Genomic DNA, 20331 nt, shown 5'->3' on the forward strand with positions numbered 1-20331 from the left:
CCACAGCGAAACGACGGTTGGAGGAAGAGCGCCTCATCTTCCGCCTAGGAACCCTCCAACCACAAGGTTTTATCTTAGCCTGCTGGACAAACTTTCCTCATTCCTGAAGAAGGGCTTATGCCCGAAACGTCGATTCTCCTGTTCCCTGGATGCTGCCTGACCTGCTGCACTTCTCCAGCAACACATTTTCAGCTCTGATCTCCAGCATCTGCAGACCTCACTTTCTCCTCCTTGGTCAATTTATCTCTTGTGTGGAATCTTTCTTCCAAACTGTCTTAGTTGTGAATCATGAATTATTTTCTTAAATAACTACCATTGTTCATCAACTGTCTTTTATGCTAAACTCCTTTCCTAGTTGATTTCAGCTATTCTGCCCTCAATCTTTGTAATTACTCTTATCATGTAATTTAGCACAATTATTTCTGACTCAATTATTTCTCATACTCAAACTGAGTACTATATTCAATCATATTATGGTCCGTGTTTACTACAGAATCTTATACTTAGAGATGTTTTACTGAACCCACCCCCATTATTCATTACCAGACACAAAATAACTTGATCCCCGTTAGGATGCAGAATGCACCATTTTAGGAAACCATCCACAAATTCTTGCCTGTGGCTACCTCTGCCGTTTTTATTTTCTCAAACTCCATGAAGAGGTATTGATCCGTGATAAAGGTAGTGCCTTTATTCCCTGATTTATTATCTGCCCTACAGAACAGTTACTGATGGACAACAGTGGCCCAGTTTGTTGGGTCTAGCCATTTTCCTTGTTTGATACTGGAGATGACGTCTTCGCCATTTTTGAGCAGCGCTACTGGCATTTCAACTTTCTCAAAATTGCAAACTCAGACGGGTTTACGCTCCACAAATGTAGGAATCAAAAGACAGCGGGTGGAAGCAAGAATCTGTTTCCTTTATGTTCCTCTTTCCTTCCCCAGGGTCACTGGTGCCAAATAAAATATTCAAGCTCAAGCAGGAATTGCTGGAAAAGCTCAGCAGGCCTGGCAGCACCTGTGGAGAGAAATCAGAGGAATTCTGAGGAAGGGTCACTGGACCTGAAACATTAACTCTGATTTCTCTCCACAGGCCTGCTGAGCTTTTCCAGCAATTCCTGTTTGAGCTTGAATACTTTATTTGGCATCAATGACCCTGGGGAAGGTAAAGGAAACAGATTCTTGCTTGTTTCTGATTTACAGCATCCAGAGTTCTTTTGATTTTTGTAAGATAATCAAACAAATGGCATGCTTCAGATTCATTACAACAGCAGAGGGCAAACTGAGAATGGGATCTCCATGGACTGAGACCCATTTCCTTAACTCACAGAGCGCCAACTTATTAACTTACCAATCAGCGGTGACACTAACTCCGTTCAAGCCCTGCCACAGAGAATTGAGATAAGCTGGGAAGTACTTCATTGCACTTTTCCACATTTTTGGAAATTTGCTTTGTGGAAATTGGCTCCAGCCCTTTGTACAATTCAACAGTAACCAGACTTCAAAAATACTTGATGAGTTGCAATGGGCTTTGAGTCGTCCTGTGTTTGTGGAAGGTGCTACATAAATGCATGTCTTTCTTTAAAGATTCCTTTGGTTTTTTGAGTTATGGAAATATGCAAAAGATGCATTTACAATTTTGCATAATGTAGGCCTCACTTCTAAAGTGGTTCTCATCTCTCAACATTTTCAAGGAGTTTGCATTGCATTTTAAGTAAAGAGCAGACCTCTCCACTTCCATCAGCATAGGTAATGTGAAACATAGTGCTGGCGTTGATTTCAGTACTGAGTCACATTCTAACAGTTCCACGAAACATGTGAAGCATAAATTTGCTGCTAAGGTTCTGTGATAACAGTGGGAGCTGTCACTCCCTGGGCTGAGAGGCTGAGGGAACTGGGTTATTCTCCCGATTGTTCAAATGAGAGGGAATCTCACTGAAACATGCACATTTCTGAAGGGGCTTAATAGGATGGACACAGAGATTGTTTCCTCTGGGAAAACTAGAACATGAGAGTACAGCCACAGGCTGAGGGGTGAGCTCATTGAATCTCTGCAGTGTGGAAAGAGACCTTTCGACCCATTGAGACCTAGCATCCCACCCAGACCCAGACTCCCAACCCTATACTCATTACCCCACATTTTACCATCGACAACCCATCTGGCCTGGCCATCCCTGAACTAAAGACATAGGCAGAAAGAGAGATGGAAGTCCTGTTCAGGGAGAGGAGTGATTTCTTCATTCAAATGGTTTTGAATGGTTTAAATGCTCTATTCCGGAAGGTTGTGAATGCACCATTGTCGCATACACTTAAAGATAGAACAGACTGATATTTGGCCTCTTACAGAGTCAAGGGGTAGGGGGAGCAAATGGGAAAGAGTAAATGAATCTAAAAACGCAGCTATGGTAATACTGAAAGGCTGGGCACCCTTGATAGATAGTTTGGTACACGCTTGCTCTTCGGTGCAGGGTGACTGTGTGAGCAGCAATGAACACATATTGATGCAGATACGATTCTCAAATATGAAGACGTTACAGGGAAGAGAGCCAGAAAGTGGGGATCCACCAACAGGAAAGAGTTCAGATGTTTGTAACAGGAAATGCACAGTGATGGGAAGGAAATAGAGATCACAAAGCACAGTCAAGGACTAAAAACAGATGCAACTGATGCAAAACAATATAGATTTAAATAAATGAACAATTTAGTTTTATTTGTCCATTGGGTGTGAGGCCAGCATGTATTGCACTGGAGAAGGTGGTGGCGAGCTACCTTCTTGAACTGCTGCTGTTGAAGTGCTGTCCATAGATGCTGTTAGGGAGGGACTGCCAGGATTTTGACCTAGCAACAGTGAAGGAATGGCGATACATTTCCAAGCTAGGATGGTAAGTGGCTTGGAGGGGAGGTTGCAGGGGGTGGGGTTCCCATGTATTGCTGTTCTTGTCCTTCCAGGTGGAAGTGGTTGTGGGTTTGGAAGATGTTGTCGAAGGATCTTTGGTGAATTTCAGCAGCCCATCTTGTAAATAGTACACTGCTGCTACTGAGCATTTCTGGTGGAGGGAGTGGAAGCTTGTGGATGTGGTGCCAATGAAACGGGCTGCCTTGTCCTGAACAGTATCAAGCTTTTTACGTGCTGTTGGAGTTGCACCCATTCAGGCAAATGGGGAGCCAGGAGGTGCAGTAACCATATACCAGTACCTGCTCTTGGAGCTACTATTGTACATGGCATGCCCAGTTCAGTTTCTGGTCAATGATAATCCAGGTTATTGATTGGAAGGAATTCAATGGTGACACTGCCACTGAATGTCAAAAACTATGATTAAATCCTGTCAATGAAAACGACCATTGCCTGGTTTTAGAGGGTATGAATGTCACTTGTCAATTTTCAGCTCAAATGTGGACATTGTCTGAATCTTAATACAAACCACACAGACTTCTGCAATATTGGAGTCATTGCAAATGTTGCTGAAACTTGTGCAGTCATCAGCAAACCTCAGGAGTGGCACGGTGGCCCAGTGGTTAGCACTGCTGCCTCATAGCGCCATGGACCTAGGTTCGATTCCATCCTTGGGTGACTGTCTGCACATTCTCCCACAATCCAAAGATGTGCATGTTGGATGAATTGGCTATGCTATAGATTGCCTAGTGTTCATTGATGTGTAGATTAGGTGCATTAGTCAGAGGAAGATACAGTCATAAGCTAGGGGAATGGGTCTGGGTGGGCTACTCTTCAGAGGGTCGATATGGACTTGTTGGGCCAAATGGCCTGTGTCTGCACCATGGGGGTTCTAACTTCTGATGGAGGGAAGCTGGTCGGGCCTCAGACACTACTCTGAGGAACTCCTGCAGAAATGTCTTGGAGTTGAGATGACTGACTACCAACGACTACAGTCACCTTCTGAGTGCCAGGCCTGACTCCAACCAACGGAGCATTTTCCCTCCACTTCCCATTAACGCTAGTTTTGCTGCAGCTCTTTAGTGTCACACTTGGTCAAATGCCACACTTGACGTCAGGGCAGCCACTCCCACCTCACCATACCTCTGGATTTCAGCTCTTTGTTCATGTTTGAACCAAGGCTGTGATAAGGCCAGTTGGCCTGGGGGAACCAAAACTGAGCAGCACTGAGCAGGTTATTATTATGAAAGTGCTGCCTGACAGCACTGATGTTCACCAGTTAAATCTCTTTGTGTAATATCTGAAAGTAATCTGATCACGTAATGAGTAGCTGGGCAAATGTAGTATTGTAGCTGTACTGGTACAGCTTGGCTTAGGGGCCCCGTTAGTTCTGGAGCATATCCTCAGTACTCTTGTTGGATGATGTCAGAGCCAACAGTCTTAACAGTATCAGTTTCTTGATATCATATCGAGTGAACCAAACTGGTTCAATACAAACATCTGTGACGCTGACATTCTCAAGGAGGCCAAGTTGGATCATCATCTGAACACTTCTAGCTGAACTTGGGTGTTAGTGGATTGTCTCTTGCACTGACGTGCTCAGTTCCCCTATCATTGAGGAAAGAGGTATTTGTAGTGTCTTCTCCACCACTAAGTTATTTAATTGTCTACCACCTCTCACAACTGATGTGACAGGACGACAGAGCTTAGATCTGACCTTCTGGCTGTGGGATCACTCCGTTCTGTCAAATGCATGTGTTTGGGGGGAGGGGTGTTGGGCAGGGGAAGAAGGAAAGCATGAGATGATTATGTTGAAAGGTAACAGGAAAAGGGAGTATGGGGGCAGCTCCACCAAACAGCTGTTGCCAGCACAACAGGCTGGACAGCTTCCACTCGACAATGTAAAATTTTAGAAAGATGCCCTTTACATGAAACAAAACTGCCCCCACTCCGCTACACTCAATGTAACAAAAATCCCAAGAGGCAAAAACAGTAGTTAAACCCTGATACTGTACTTTATTCCTTTTCAAATGAGGTGATTGCAGGGTGGAGGCAATTAAAAAGTGGACTGACAAGAAATATGCTAAAAACTTTATGTTTTAGTGCTCCTGTGGGTAGTGTGTTCAGATGTGATCCAAGCTACTGAGGTGAACTATTAAACAGCAGTAAATATAGATCTGTGAAAAACAAGAACAGGTGTGACCCAGAGCCCATGCCTGGGTAAATCCAATTACAGGTAGCTAGGCATCATAAAGTCCATTCCAATTTACAAATCCCCATGTTATTGCCTAATAACATCAACTATAAATAAATTAACAAAATCATATTCACAGTTCCAAATAAAATGATTTATTCTCATTATAACAACGCAACCAAATGCCGTATTATTAAAGCATACCCTCTCCCTTTTATTAACGTGACAAACAGCACAATGTTGTTGTTTTAAATGCACACACACAGAAGTTTCTGAAATTCTGGGAGTGCACACTGCACTGTCAATGGTGTGTAAAATGGATGCATGATACACCCCAGGGAGTTCTGATATGAACTCAGGGTGGGTTTCCAGTTAGCCTGGAATCACAATATTAATCTTACATTGCATCTGAAGATTTCAAAACTAAACATGAGCAAGCACTGAAGAAGCCAAAAACCAAGGGAAAATTAAGGCTGTACATAATAAACAGAAGGGAATTCAGAGTAGAGTTATGGCTATTTTTTTGTGGAAACCTTGCCCTAAACTTCTCAAATGATTCCTACACATGGCAGCAGCTACTGGCCACTGTGTCATCTGTGGTCATCCAAAGGCTCGTTGGTGCTGAAAGGATCTTGGAGCCTGAAGCTTGGGTTCATACTCTCAAGGGAAAATGGCACCTCAGGCATCAAATGAAAAACTCCTGTTTCATTTCCCACGTAGAAGCAGTCATGCTCCACTTTAGATCAGAGAATTAGGAGGCTGTCCCACACTGCAATGTCAAAATTACGAGTACATCACATTAGGAGACACAGACCTCGAACTGTTCCGTAGTATAATACCATCAGATGTGTCTGCTGGGACATCAGTTGGGACTGCACTTCTGCTCCAGTGGGAACGCAAAAAAGGAGCAACAGAACTTTGTGTGAAAACTGTACTATGTACTCAGTAGACTCCCAAAGAGATCCTAACAGGGATGCGGTGTAGGGGTGCAAAGCTACAGCAAAATGACCTTGATGAGATTCACAGAGTTGCACTGTTCTCTAGTTTCACACAACACCAGCTGGTGCTGTAAGCTTCCAGGATCCAGACGTGGTGCTCTGAAGGTGGCAGTACAGACACAATTACAAATCCCCTCCAATGAGTACATCCTTGGGATATGGCAACTGCCTTGGGCTTTCAATAGCCATATTTGTCATTCAGATGTGTCCTACCGTCACCTGTTTGATCTCAGGAAAGAAGGAAAAAGGAAGTGAAAACCTGGCCCAACAAATATGAGATGTGGCATTTTAAATAGAGTAAAATTACACAAATTTTAATTGCAACATAATTATTGCAAATGTATGATAAAACAAAACATACTTGCCAATTAATAAAGGTCAGGAACTGTTTGATCAGGAGATTCTGTGCACAGGAAGTGACCAACACATAAAATGGACTTCTGTATTGGACAATTGAGGCATGAATTCCACTAAATTTGAATATTTTAACTGGATGGATGAATGTAATGCACTGGAGGTCCTTTCGACATTTTAAGCTATAATAGGTCTAGTAATCCATATCTATTTTGAGATATTTTATTATGACCCCTTACTGAATAGAAATAATTATCTTTATTATTTCTAGTGTTACAGGGCATTGCCAAATCCTCAATATTATCTCAAAACACAGAATGCAATTGAATCAAATGAATTTATGTGGTCGCCCATCACTTCTGCTAGAAATGTACTTCATACACAATGAAGCAGCACTAAAAGCTGTGGAGATGAATGTTGCTTTGCAGACATTATAAGGTCCCATTAATAGCAATGAGATAAATGATCTTATGTTCGAGTTGGAATTTCAGTGAGGGCAAGGGGGAATAGCTTTTTTTTCTATTAATTCACAGGATGTAGGTGTGCTGTTGGAAAGACGAGTATTTATTGTCTGACCCAAATTGCTTGAGAACAAGTATTCAATATAGATACAAACTCTTTGTAGAGGAAAACAGACAAATTATATCAATCAAGGCTTGTTGAAACTCTCCAGAAGTGCAATTGTAAAACTAAAATGTATGACAGAAAGCAACTGCATTCTGAAATAACTCTCTGACCAGTTTTATTTCAACAGGAAGAATTGTTATGAGGCATAGCGGAGACAGAATATAGTTTTATATGTTAAAAAGTAAATTTGACAGATTGCAGGAACAGGGCAACTCACAGCTTTCCCTTTCTTTGCTCCACCCTTGTCTTAAGATGTTTTTGCCCTGTAAATTGCTGCATGTTTGAGTTGGTAATGACATAGCAGGGTAACAGGGCATCTGGGACATGGTTGAATTACGGGATCAACAATTTAGCTCCTTACTCAAAAAAGATGGATAAAGAACCCGAGGAATTACTGAAGAAACAGCCGAAATCGAAGAGAGAGGGGGAAAGACATAGCAATGATTAAAAACAATGCAAAAAAATCCAAAACAGAACACCACCGAAACTTTTAAGAAGTTGCTACGTCAAGTAATAAATCACTTAATTAGTTACTTTCTGGATGAGAAGTGTTTTATGGCAACAATCAACAATTACTTTGCTTATTTCTTTTATGGGATGTTGTTGTGCAGCTCTAATTTCCCTTGAACTAAGCAGCTTGCTCAGCCACTTCAGGGGACAGTTAATGGTCAATCTCAGTCTTGTGCATCTGGAGTCACCTGTAAATCACAACAGGTAAGGATGGCAGATCTCTTTCCCTGACGGACATTCATGAACCAAATGGGTTTTTACAACAGTCATGGTCACTATTACTTATTTATTAATTGAATTTAAATTCTATCCGTTGCCATGGTGGGATTTGAACCCAAGTACCCAGAACATTAGTCTGGGCCTGGACATTACGATTATGCCAGTACCTCACAACCTTTAAAGGTTTCTTAGATTGACATTTAACAGGCTCAAGTTGTTATGTTTTATATTTAAGTGTTTGCAAATACAGCAACATCATGTGAGAATCACAGCGAGGCTAACAACATGAGATGTAATTTTTAAAAAAAGCTGTGGAGAGGTATAAAACAGCAGCAACTTTTCATGATTCATCCTTCCCAGATTATCTCTTCCTCACCACAAGTTACTGTCCATGTTGCACATTTATAGTGGCATATACCACCCAGATAACTCAGCCACATTAGGGGCATTTAAACAGTCCTTGGATAAGCATATGGATAATGATGGGATAGTGTTGGGGGATGGGCTTAGATTAGCTCACATGTTGGTGCAACATCGAAGGCTGAAGGGCCTGTTCTGCGCTGTATTGTTCTTTATATATATATAATATATAAAATTGACTTTTTTCAGCAAATTCCAGCCAATGTATTTGCAGAGATGTACCTGAAGGGGGCATCCACACACAATAGTCAGGATCATTCTCGGGGTAGTACTCTGATGAGAGTTGGTGAGATGGCTGTGGGAAGAAAATGATTAAATGAACAGAAATAATTGGAGGAAAAGTCAAGTAATCAGCATCTGTTACACAATATAAAACATAGAAAAAAACTACAGCATTAGAGATCATTAACAAAATATAAAATACTACATACAGAGAAGAGTTAGATGTTTTAGTCACCTTCCCCGCAAGTAATGTTAAACTATGCACTTCATTTTTGAAATGAGTAAATGTATTATATCAGTTTTCTTTACATGTGCTTGCTTTTGGGGATAAATGGAAATTTATTATTAGTTTCCCTGAGATTATGACTATGGTGATTGGTCAGCAGGAGTCAAAAATGTGGTGTGGGACATATATGGACTAGACCAGGAGTAGGTCGCAACTGAGTTTCACAAGTAACTTTGCCTTACTCTGCCCCACCTTCGCCAAACTGGTCCTGAAATTTTCCATGCTTTCACACTTGACTATTGCAACACTTAACTAGAGTATATAAAAGGCAAATAAAGGCTGACAAACTGTTTGAGCTTTTTAAGAATATAAGGAAGCTACAAAGGCATATCGCTAGGTTAAGTGAATGGACAAAGATTTGACAAATGGAGTATAATGCAGAAAAATGTGACATTGCCTATTTTGGCATGAAGAATAAAAATTAAACACTTAAATGGTGAGAGATTATAGATCTCTGAGATAGAAGGATCTGGGTGTTTTAGTGCATGAATTGCAAACGTTTAATATGAAGGTATAGCAGGTAAATAGAGAAGTTACTAAATGTTATTGTTTATTGTGAGGTGAGTTAAGTACAAACATAGTGAGGTAATGCTACAGCTATTTAGAGCTTTGTAGAGACCACATCAGTGTACCATACTTATACCACATCAGACTTGTTTAGTGACTGCAAGTTAATACACAAGTGCAGTAAGCAATTAAGGCAAATGGTTTATTGGCCCTTGTTACAAGAAAATTTGAGGATCTGAAAAGAAATCTGCTGTAATAAAAAACAAAGTGCCTGTTGAGACTACAGTTTGCAGATATATAGAGGGAATGCAACACAACTAATTCATGTGATGGAGAGATTACCACACCAGGACTTAACAAGTGGGCTTATATTCACTGATACTGAGAAACATACAGCATTTGTGCAGGGATTAACAATATAGATGTAGGATGGATGTTTTACTCGACTGGGTAGTGGTGAGGCTGTGGGGAGCATGTAGAACCAGGAGACACAATGTCAGAATAAGGGTCAGGCGAGTTAGGACCAAGATGAGGCAGAATTTCTTTACTCAGAAGGCAGTGAAGCTTTGTAATGATCTACCACAGAGGTTCAGTTGTTGAACGTATTCAAGAGTGAGATAGATAACTGGCTACATATTACTTAAAAACATCAAGGGTTACGATGCAGGAAAATGGCGTTCATGTAGCAGATTTGTCATAATCTCTCAATGGCAGAGAGAGGTTGAAATGCTGAATGGCCTACTCCTGGTCCTGGCTTCTTATGGTCTTAGCCATTTTACATGAAATTTAGTTCATCTTCACTCACACCAGGCTCTTTCCACTCATTATGCCACATTTGTTGACTTACCTTAGCTCAAGGCCCAGAAATGACTCAACTTCAAAATCTGTTCCTGAAATCACTCCATGGCCCTATCCCTTCCTAAGGTATATAACCTTTTCGAGCCCACAACCCACCATTTCTGTGGTCCCAAATTCTAGCCTCTTCTACATCCAGATGTTAATCTCTTCACCACTGGCAGCTGTAAACGATGGAATTTCATCTTTGAACCTCTTTTCTTTTCTCTCTTCATTCTTTGACCAAGATTTTGCTCCTAATACCAACTCAGATGTGGTTCTATGCCGAATGTCACATCATGATACTTGATTAGATTAGATTCCCTACAGTGTGGAAACAGGCCCTTTGGCCAACAAGTCCACACCAACCCTCCAAAGAGTAACCCACTCAGACCCATTTCCCTCTGACTAATACACCTAACACTATGGGCAATTTCACATGGCCAATTTACCTGCTCTGCACATCTTTGGACTGTGGGAGGAAACCGGAGCACTCGGAGGAAACCCACGCAGACATGGGGAGATTGTGCAAAGTGCACACAGTCAGTCAGTCGCCCGAGGCTAGAACTGAACCTGGGATCTTGATGTTGTGAGGCAGCAGTGCTAACCACTGAGCCACCATGCCGTTCCCTCTGAAGAAAGTTAGAATACTTTTCTCTGATAAAGTCACTAAATAAATACAAGTTATCATTGCGCATTGAATTCAATTTTCCAACTTGATGGGATTTGAATTTACAAATTCCTGTTTGCCAGTTCACCAGTGTAAGCCCTGCCTTAGCCTACCCCTTACACAAAACAAACTTTGTTCCCATGGATTTTGGGGAATATGATATGACAGTTGTCCCCTCAGATTTACCAATGAAAACTATGAAGAGGGTTTGATCAGCACGGAGAGAGATGGTGAGGTGGGAGGGGGATTCAATCAAATTTTGTGCGTGACAATTAATAATTTTTAACAATGACATGAAAAAATGAAGATAATGGTTTGAAGTTCTGATTTGTCACTTTCAATCCTTGGCCTCCATGGAAAATGTATAAAATTTTCAGCCTCTACTAGTTAGTATTAAGTTATATAAAACCTTATCAGATCATTCAGATTCCTGAAAGCGCTTCACACAGGAAATCATTAGTCATGTATGTCAACACATCCACAATGAGATGAACATCAAGCTGATTTCGTTTTCCACTTTCAGGGAAATATGCCGTTCAAGGTTTCAGCTTTGCGTTAAGATCTTCATTTGAATGGTGTCATAGTAACTATCAGATCATGTAGACAGAGCCTTGTCATAACTGCAATGGAGTGCCAGCCAAGATCTTGTGTTCAAATTCCTGAGTGAGCAGTGAGCATATGACTCTCTGGTTCAGTGAATAGTGCACAATTGCAGAGATCATCTGACATTCATTGAAAATAACTAAGCAGCTGATGTGAAAGTTTACTTCCAAAATTACCATGTAGGCTTTGGATTTTTGCCACTGGCGTAGGCGAGGGTTGTCAGTTTTGTCAGTGCTATGCCTATCCACCCACGCAACGCTCCAACACATGGAGATTTCCATGAAGAGCAATGGAGATGTGAATAACATCAATGTGCCCTTACACAGAGCCTTTAAAACAGAATGGCACCCAGAGACCATCTTGTAGAGGTCTAACAATATAAAAATGGCAGAAGTGTCACAGAAGTTGATATTAGGAGCAGCAAACAAAAGCTTGGTGCAATATTTATATCATTCTCTCTTGAACGGTAGAAAAACAACAAGCAGCACAGCTGGAGATTTCATCCTTCTGGACTCGAGATTGCATTACACAGAATACTTTGTGGTAAAACATCGCCTCAGTTTCTTCCCATCGTAAATGCATGGGCATCACATAAGAAGCTGTCACAAAACACTGATGTGCATTGGATTCAGGGAGACTGTTTGATTTCATTTCTGGTTATACTGCTGATGCAACAGTAAGTTACAAGCTGAGAGACTAAACAGACTGAAAGGGACAAGATGCAGTGCTGCATGCTACTCAGGGGCAACAATGCATAATGTTTAACAGGGATAACAGTGAGCAACAATGAATGAGAGCAGGATTGCAAAACCCAGAAACCAAAGAGGTCATTGAGCAATATGAAATACAGAGGTGCATTAAAGCCAAGTCTGACAGACTTTTCTCACTTTGCTGCTAGTGAGATTCTATTGCAGATGTTGAATCTGCATGGATAAATGTTCTATAGAGCTTCAACCAATGCCTCCAGGGTTGCTTTCCCTCGGATCAACTTGCAGCTGCCTGTGTGATACATCACCACAACACCACCATGCCAAAATATAAATCCAACAGATTATTCACAGACCTCTTGTTCTCTGGTAGATGAGAGCATTGCATTTACACCACTGTGCAGCTTTCTATAAAGGACCGTAATAGTCAAATTTACAGAAGAGTATGAATTTAGAACTATTTCTGCAAAACCTAGTCACTGCTGTTCTAATTTATTGATTCTGGTGTAACCAATAATTCATATAGAATTTTAAATCCAGCTGTGAAAGAGTTGACAGACTCATTCATTCATCTCAAGTGAAACTGTCAAATCTGCTGTAAATTCTATGTTACCGAATAACTGAAAGTCTTAATGCACGTATTTAAAAAGAGGGTCAGTTAGCTCAGTTGATTGGTTGGATTGGAATGTCAACAGTATGCATTCAATTCCTGTATAAATTGCGGTTACAATGAAGAACTCCTCTTCTCAACTTGTCCCTTGCCAGAGGTGTGGTGACCTGCAGGCTAAACCACCACCAGTTGCCTCTCGCTAATGAGAGAGCAGCCCTATGGGCTGGTAGGATTCCTGAAGAAGGGCTTATGCCCGAAACGTCGATTCTCCTGCTCCTTGGATGCTGCGTGACCTTCTCCGCTTTTCCAGCAACACATTTTCAGCTCTGATCTCCAGCATCTGCAGTCCTCACTTTCTCCTGGTAGGATTATGGCAACTCTACTTTTATTCAAAATTATGTGCAAGGGAATTGTGCAATGCCTTTTATAGCTTCAGAATTATTTTCAAAGTATTTGCTGTTTTCTGGGGAATTCTGAAAGTCAATTAACAAATAACAAGTGGCAAACAGAAGAAGTGAGCATTTCATTTGTTATTATTGCTGTTGGTTGAGAGATAAATGTTGGCCAGACAGAGTTCCTGCTCTTCAATGAAGAGTGCCATAGCATTTTTCGATGCCCAGCTGAACAGGCAGACGGTATCTTGGTTTAACATATCGTCCAACAGATGGAAGCTCTGACGCAGCAATGTGGCAATGAAGAACATGTCTGGATTGTGTGCTGGAGTGCTTGTGGAGTGTGATATACAGGGACTACATAGCTGTAGCATTATTGTTAAAATTGTAAATTGCACACTACCATTCTAAAGGGAAAGGAACACTCCATCCTTGCCTAGTTTGGATAATATACAACTAAAGGCCAATTGATTACCCTTTCAACTGGCTTAGCAAGCCACTAACAATAACTATCCAGAATAGCACATCACCGTCTCTCATGGCAACAAAAGAATAGGCAATCAATGACAACTTTGGCCACATTCCAAGAATACAATGTAAAACTCACAATATTCTGACTCAGAAGTGAGAGTGCTACCACTGAATCAAGCTGAATTCTTTAATCTGCCTTTGTAATATGATAAAAAGGAGAGGCTCCAGAAGTGACCTGGAAGATCTGGCCTGGTGCTGTAGGTCTGCTCTCATCCATTAAATAACAACGTGTCACTCTAAAGTGTGTGCATATTGAAAATACATGGATGATTGACTGAAGGTTGGGGCTGGAGAAAAGAGGGTTGGGTCATGTGGAAGAAACCAACTGAGGAGCTGGTTCAGAATCAGTTAAAAAAAAACTAAAAAAGGGCCACTGGACCCGAAACGTTAGCTATGATTTCTCTCCACAGATGTTGCCAGACCTGCTGAGTTTTACCAGCAATTTCTGTTATTGTTTCAGAGTCAATTAACTTTGGGCAACTATGGTATGAGCCACACGCCTGCTTTCCCAGCAGCCTTGATTCGATCCATTGGCCAATTTCAAGTCTCCCTATGCTTTCATGTGGTACACATACCGTTGATACAGAATGCTATTGCACAGCCACACCAGCATTGTGTTCGTATTATACAAATTCAGGGCAGCCTGAAGCATTGGCAGCTCCTACAGTATTGCTACAGCTATGATCTGCCTTGTTACTTCGGGTTGTGATCTAGATATTAAATGATTGCTGAGGCCAAGGGAGGAGAAGGATGGATATAAATTAATTGGAAAATGTTAGTTGAGCCACTCAAATTTTGCAGAAGATCAATGAGCTTGCCCAATTAAAATGTGCTTCTTCAAAATGGCTGAGCAACATATCAGTAGCTGACAACCCATCCTCACACGGAGTGCCATTTGGATGAGGCATAGTCACCTCTGTAGGCATTGAAAATGAGGGTCTTTATAATGTTACCCTATATGAGAAATGAGACAAGTTCTCGGACAGAGATACAACTGGCCTTTTTGCCTGAGCTGGGGTGTGAAGAGTGCAATCAAAATCCCTGCTCCTGAACTTTGAAAGAGATTCGGATGTGCAGGCTTGTTCCATTAAGGACTACAATAGTGAGTAGAGTGGGTTCCTTCTTGATGATATGTTTTATTGAAATCTGTCTAGATTAAATTTAAAAAATATAAACCATAAGTACTAAGTTAGCCTGGAGCACTGCTTTTCAAAGCAAAGCGACGGTGTTATTTTCTGGATCTGTAGATTATGAAGGAGCAAGATGGCCTTTAGTAGAGTGATACGCTCTTCCTATCGGATGTGGGAGTTTAGGCAGAGTTTCCATGTTACTGATGATTATGTCTGCAGGTAGTGTCTTTGGTTGCAAATCCTATCAGATCATATGGATTACTTGGAGCAGCAGTTAGAGGCAATGAGGAATTTACAAGAGTTAGGGGGTGTGATAAATGGCAGTTATTGGAAGGGAGAAAAGCCACAGATACAGTTGGATAGATGGGTTAACTCGAGGAAAGGTAGGAGGGGTAGGTAGGTAGTGCAGGAATCCTCTGTGGCTATCCCCACTTCAAGCAAGTATGTTGCTTTGGAAAATATAGGGGGTGATGGACTCTCAGGAGAACGTAGTGCAAGCAGCCAAGTTACTGGTATCGAGACAGGCTCTAATGACGGGGTACGTCGGGTTCCAAGTGATCGATTGTGTTAGGGGACTTTCTAGTCAGGGGCACAGACAGTCATTACTGCAGCCAACAGCGAAAAATCAGAATAGTGCATTGCCTCCCTGGTGCCAGGATCAAGGAGGTCTCAGAGAGGGTGCAGAATTTTCTCAAAGGAGAAAGGGAGCAGCAGGAGGTCATTGTACACATTGGAACTAATGACATAGGAAGGGAAAAGGATGAGATTCCGAAGGTGAAATATAGAACGATAGGCAGGAATTTAAAAAGGAGGTCCTCAAGGGTAGTAATATCTGGATTACTCCTGGTGCTATGATCTAGTGATGGTAGGAATAGAAGGAAAGAGCATACGAATGCATGGCTGAGGAGCTGGTGCAGGGGAGGAAGGTTCACGTTTTTAGATCATTGGAATCTCTTCTGGGGTAGAAGTGACCTGTACAAGAAGGACGGATTGCACCTGAATTGGAAGGGAACTAATATATCGGAGATTTGCTAGAGCTGCTTGGGAGGATATAAACTAGAAACATGGGCAGGGTGGGGCCCAGGGAAATAGTGAGGAAAGAGATCAATCTGAGATTGGTACAGTTGGGAAAGGGAGCAAGTGAAACAGTCAGGGAAGGCAGGAACAAACCAGAGAACAAAGGTAGGACTGATAAGTTAAACTGCATTTACTTCAATACAAGAGGCCTAACAGGGAAGGCAGATGAACTCAGGGCATGGTTAGGAACATGGGACAGGGATATCATAACAATTACAGAAATTTGGCTCAGAAATGCATAGGACTGGCAGCTTAATGTTCCAGGAAACAGTACAAGAGGAAGGATAGAAGGGTGGGGTGGGGGGCGCGGTGGGTGGGCAACAGAGGAGGGGGAGTAGCATTTTTTGTTAAGGGATAGGATTGCTGCTGTACTTAGGAAGGATATTCATGGGAATACACCCAGGGAAGTTATTTGAGTGGAACTGAGAAATAAGAAAGGGATGATCACCTTATTGGAATTATATTATAGACCCCTTAATAGTCAGCAGGAAATTGACAAACAAACTTGTCAGGAGATTTCAGTTATCTGTAAGAATAATAGGAAGGTTATGGTAGGGGATTTTAACTTTCCAAACATCGACTGGGACTGCTATACTGTGAAGGGTTTAGATGGAGAGAAATTTGTTAAGTGTGTACAAGAAAGTTTTCTGATTCAGTATGTGGATATACCTACGAGATAAGGTGCAAAACTTGACCTACTCTTGGGAAATAAGGCAGAGCAGGTGACTGAGGTGTCAGTAGGGGAGCACTTTGGGGCCAGCGAGCATAATTTTATTAGTTTTTAAATAGTGATGGAAAAGGATAGACTGGACCTAAAAGTTGAAGTTCTAAATTGGAGGAAGGCTAATTCTGAAGGTATTAGGCAAGAACTTCAAAAGCTGATTGGGCGCAGATGTTCGCAGGTAAAAAGACGGCTGGAAAATAGGAAGCCTTCAAAAATGAGATAACGGGAGTCCAGAGAAAGTATATTCCTGTCACGGTGAAAGGCTGATGAGTGCAGGGAATGCTAGATGACTAAAGAAATTGAGGTTTTGGTAAAGAAAAAGAAGGAAACATATGTCAGGTATAGATAGGAGAGATCAAGTGAATCCTTAGAAGAGTATAAAGGCAGGAGTATACTTAAGAGGGAAATCAGGAGGGCAAAAAGGGGACATGAGATAGCTTTGGCATACTGGGTTACTGAGAATCTAAAAGATTTTTTATAAATACATGAAGGATAAAAGGGTAACTAGGAAAAAAAGTGCACCCCTCAAAAATCAGCAAGGCAGCCTATGTGTGGAGCTGCATGAGATGGGGGAGATATTAAATAAGTATTTTGCAACAGTATTTACAGTGGAAAAGAACTTGGGAGATATAGAATGTGGAGAAATCGGTGGTGACATCTTGAAAAATGTCCATAATATAGAGGAGGAAGTGCTGGATGTCTTGAAATGCATAAAAGTGGTTAAATCCCTAGGACCTGATCAGGTCTCCCCTGTGAGAAGCTAGGGAAATGATTGCTGGACCCCTTGTTGAAAGATCTATATCATCAATAGTCACAGGTGGAGGTTGACTAACGTGGTGCCACTATTTAAAAAAGATAATTAGATTACCTACAGTGTGGAAACAGGCCCTTCAGCTCAACAAGTCCACACCGACCCTCCGAAGAGAAACCCACCACCCTATATTTACCCCTGACTAATCCACCTAACACTACAGGCAATTTAGCATGGCCAATTCACCTAACCTGCACATCTTTGGACTGTGGAAGGAAATCGAAGCACCCGGAGGAACCCCACGCAGACACGGGGAGAATGTACGAACTCCACACAGACAGCTGCCCGAGGCGGGAATTTTGAACCCAGGTCCCTGGCGCTGTGAGGCAACAGTGCTAACCACTCAGCCCCTGTGCCGCCCTGCCCCAATGGTGGTAAGAAAAAGCCAGGGAACTATAGACTGGTGAACCTGACATCGGTGGTGGGCAAGTTGTTGGAGAGAATCCTGAGGAACAGGATTTACATGTACTTGGAAAGGCAAGGATTGATTAGGGATAGTCAGCATGGCTTTGTGCGTGGGAAATCATGTCTCACGAACTTGACTGAGTTTTTTGAAGAAGTAACAAAGAGGATTGATGAGGGCAGAGCAGTGAGTGTGATCTAAATGGACTTCAGTAAGGCGTTCACAACAAGGTTCCTCTTGGGAGACTGGTTAACAAAGTTAGATCTCATGGAATACAGGGAGAACTGGCCATTTGGATACAGAACAGGCTTGAAGGTAGAAGACAGAGGGTGGTGGTGGGTTGCTTTTCAGACTGGCGGCCTGTGACCAGTGGTATGCCACAAGGATCAGTGCTGGGTCCACTACTTTTCGCCATTTATATAAGTGATTTGGATATGAACATAGGAGGTATAATTAGTAAGTTTGCAGATGACACCAAAATTGGAGGTGTAGTGGACAGTGAAGGAGGTTACGTCAGAGTAGAAAAGGATCTTGATCAGATGGGTCAAGGGGCGGAGGAATGGCAGATGGAGTTTAATTTAGACAAATGCGAGGTGCTGCATTTTGGAAAAGCAAATCAGAACCGGACTTATACATTGAATAGTAAGGTCTTGGGGAGTGTTGCTGAATAAAGAGACCTTGGAGTGCAGGTCCATAGCTCCTTGAAAGTAGTGTGGAAGGTAGGTAAGATAGTGAAGGCGGCATTTGGCATGCTTTCCTTTATTGGTCAGAGCATTGATTATAGAAGTCGTGAGGTCACGCTGTGGCTGTACAGGACATTGGCTCGGCCACTGTTGGAACATTGCGGGCAATGCTGGTCTCCTTCTTATCGGAAAGATGTTGTGAAACTTGAAAGGGTTCAGAAAATATTTACAAGGATGTTGCCAGGGTTGGAGGATTTGAGCTAGAGTGAGAGGCTGAACAGGCTGGGGCTGTTTTCCCTGGAGCGTCGGAGGCTGAGGGTTTGTACTTATAAAATGATGAGGAGAATGGATAGGATAAATAGATAAAGTCTTTTCCCTGGGGTGGGGAAGTCCAAAACTAAAGGGCATAGGTTTAGGGTGAGAGGGGCAAGATAGAAAAAGGACCTAAGGGGCAACCTTTTCACACATAGGGTGGTGCGTGTATGGCCAGGAGAAGTGGTGGAGGCTAGTCCAATTACAGTATTTAAAAGGCATCTGGATGGGTATGTGAATAGTAAGGGTTTAGAGGGATATGGGCCAAGTGCTGGCAAATGGGACTAGAGTAGGTTAGGATATCTGGGCGGCATGGACTAGTTGGACCAAGGGGTCTGCTTCCATGCTGTACATCTCTCTGACTCTATGACTTAACTGCAGTCTGCTTGATGTTCACTGTCAGTGCTCAACAAAAGAGGTCTCTTATAACAACCCCCAGACAGAAGCCAGTTGCCATGGGACTGGGCTCCAGTGCCTTAGGGAGAGGAGAAAATTGGCAAAGAGTAAAATAAAAGTGAAAATACAGCCTTAAGTATTTTTGAACCCACCTGTTTATCAATCCTTTAAGTAAGAATAGCAGATGGGCAGAATATTTAAACAAAGATTTTGCTTTAATATATAAAACAGTGCCTACCAAAGGGCCTTCTGTAACAGATTGTATGTGAGTGCTGAAATGCATAAAATATGATTTGAGCAAGTAGGTTTTTTCCATTAGACTTTCATTAAAAAAAAACTTAGTGCATCTTACTGATATCTCCACAAATTTATCTTTCAATAAGTCATGCATGTTTTCAATTGTCTCAGGATGTTCACTTAAATTAAATTCATTATACTGGAGCTGGCTCTCAGTGTAACTCAATAATGAGAGAGGGCATCGGTTGCGAGAGACAGTGATATGTACAGAAGCCTGCACAGAGTTGTTACTTGAAGTATATCTGATCAACTAGTTTAGGAAATGATGACCTCTGACCTTAAACAGGACCTCCTAGTTCCTCGAAATTAAAAGAAACACTTGTATGCATACAGCACCCGATAATATTTCAGAAAATTATAATACTTTGCACACAATGAATGATCATGAAGCTGTTCCAGTACACCTTTAACCTTGGTATCTACTGAAGTGGAAACCAGACATGTACTGTCCACCTACTCAACTACCAACTTAGCAGTCTACTCACAATCATCAGGAATTACTGCCTATCACGTGATACTTGCACAACAATAACCTCTGCTCAGTTTCAGTCTTTTCATTTCCAGATCTCATTGGACCAAACATGGACAAAAGAGTTGAATTCCAGCGATGGGTTGAGGTTGTACAGGACATTAGTTAGACCACTATTGGAATACTGCATGGAAATTTGGTCTCCCTGCTGTAGGAAGGATGTTGTGAAACTTGAAAGGGTTCAGAATAGATTTACAAGGATGTTGCCAGGGTTGGAGGGTTTGGCCTATAGGGAGAGGCTGAACAGACTGGGGCTATTTTCCCTGGAGTGTCAGAGGCTGAGGGGTGACCTTACCGAGGTGTATAAAATCATGAGGGGCACGGATAGGGTAAATAGTCAAGGTTGTTTTTCCGGGGTGGCGTAGTCTAAAAGTAGAGGGCATAGGTTTAGTG

At 41.9% G+C, this 20331-nt stretch overlaps 1 protein-coding gene across 3 annotated transcripts in view; it reads right to left on the reverse strand.

The window, feature by feature from the left end:
- Nucleotides 1-5218: 5218 nt before the first annotated feature.
- LOC122548501 (solute carrier family 4 member 1 adaptor protein) overlaps nucleotides 5219-20331 on the reverse strand; it is a 153699-nt gene continuing 138586 nt past the window's right edge. For all 3 annotated transcript variants that reach the window (XM_043687241.1, XM_043687239.1, XM_043687240.1), the window contains 2 exons: nucleotides 8437-8509; nucleotides 5219-6312 (listed from right to left, as the gene is read on the reverse strand). In XM_043687241.1, the coding sequence (XP_043543176.1) occupies nucleotides 6263-6312; nucleotides 8437-8509 (123 nt within the window). In that variant the 3' untranslated portion in view covers nucleotides 5219-6262. The remainder of the gene's footprint in view (nucleotides 6313-8436; nucleotides 8510-20331) is intronic.

This window comes from Chiloscyllium plagiosum, chromosome 3, assembly GCF_004010195.1.
Source record: "Chiloscyllium plagiosum isolate BGI_BamShark_2017 chromosome 3, ASM401019v2, whole genome shotgun sequence".
Taxonomy (NCBI): Eukaryota; Metazoa; Chordata; class Chondrichthyes; order Orectolobiformes; family Hemiscylliidae; genus Chiloscyllium; species Chiloscyllium plagiosum.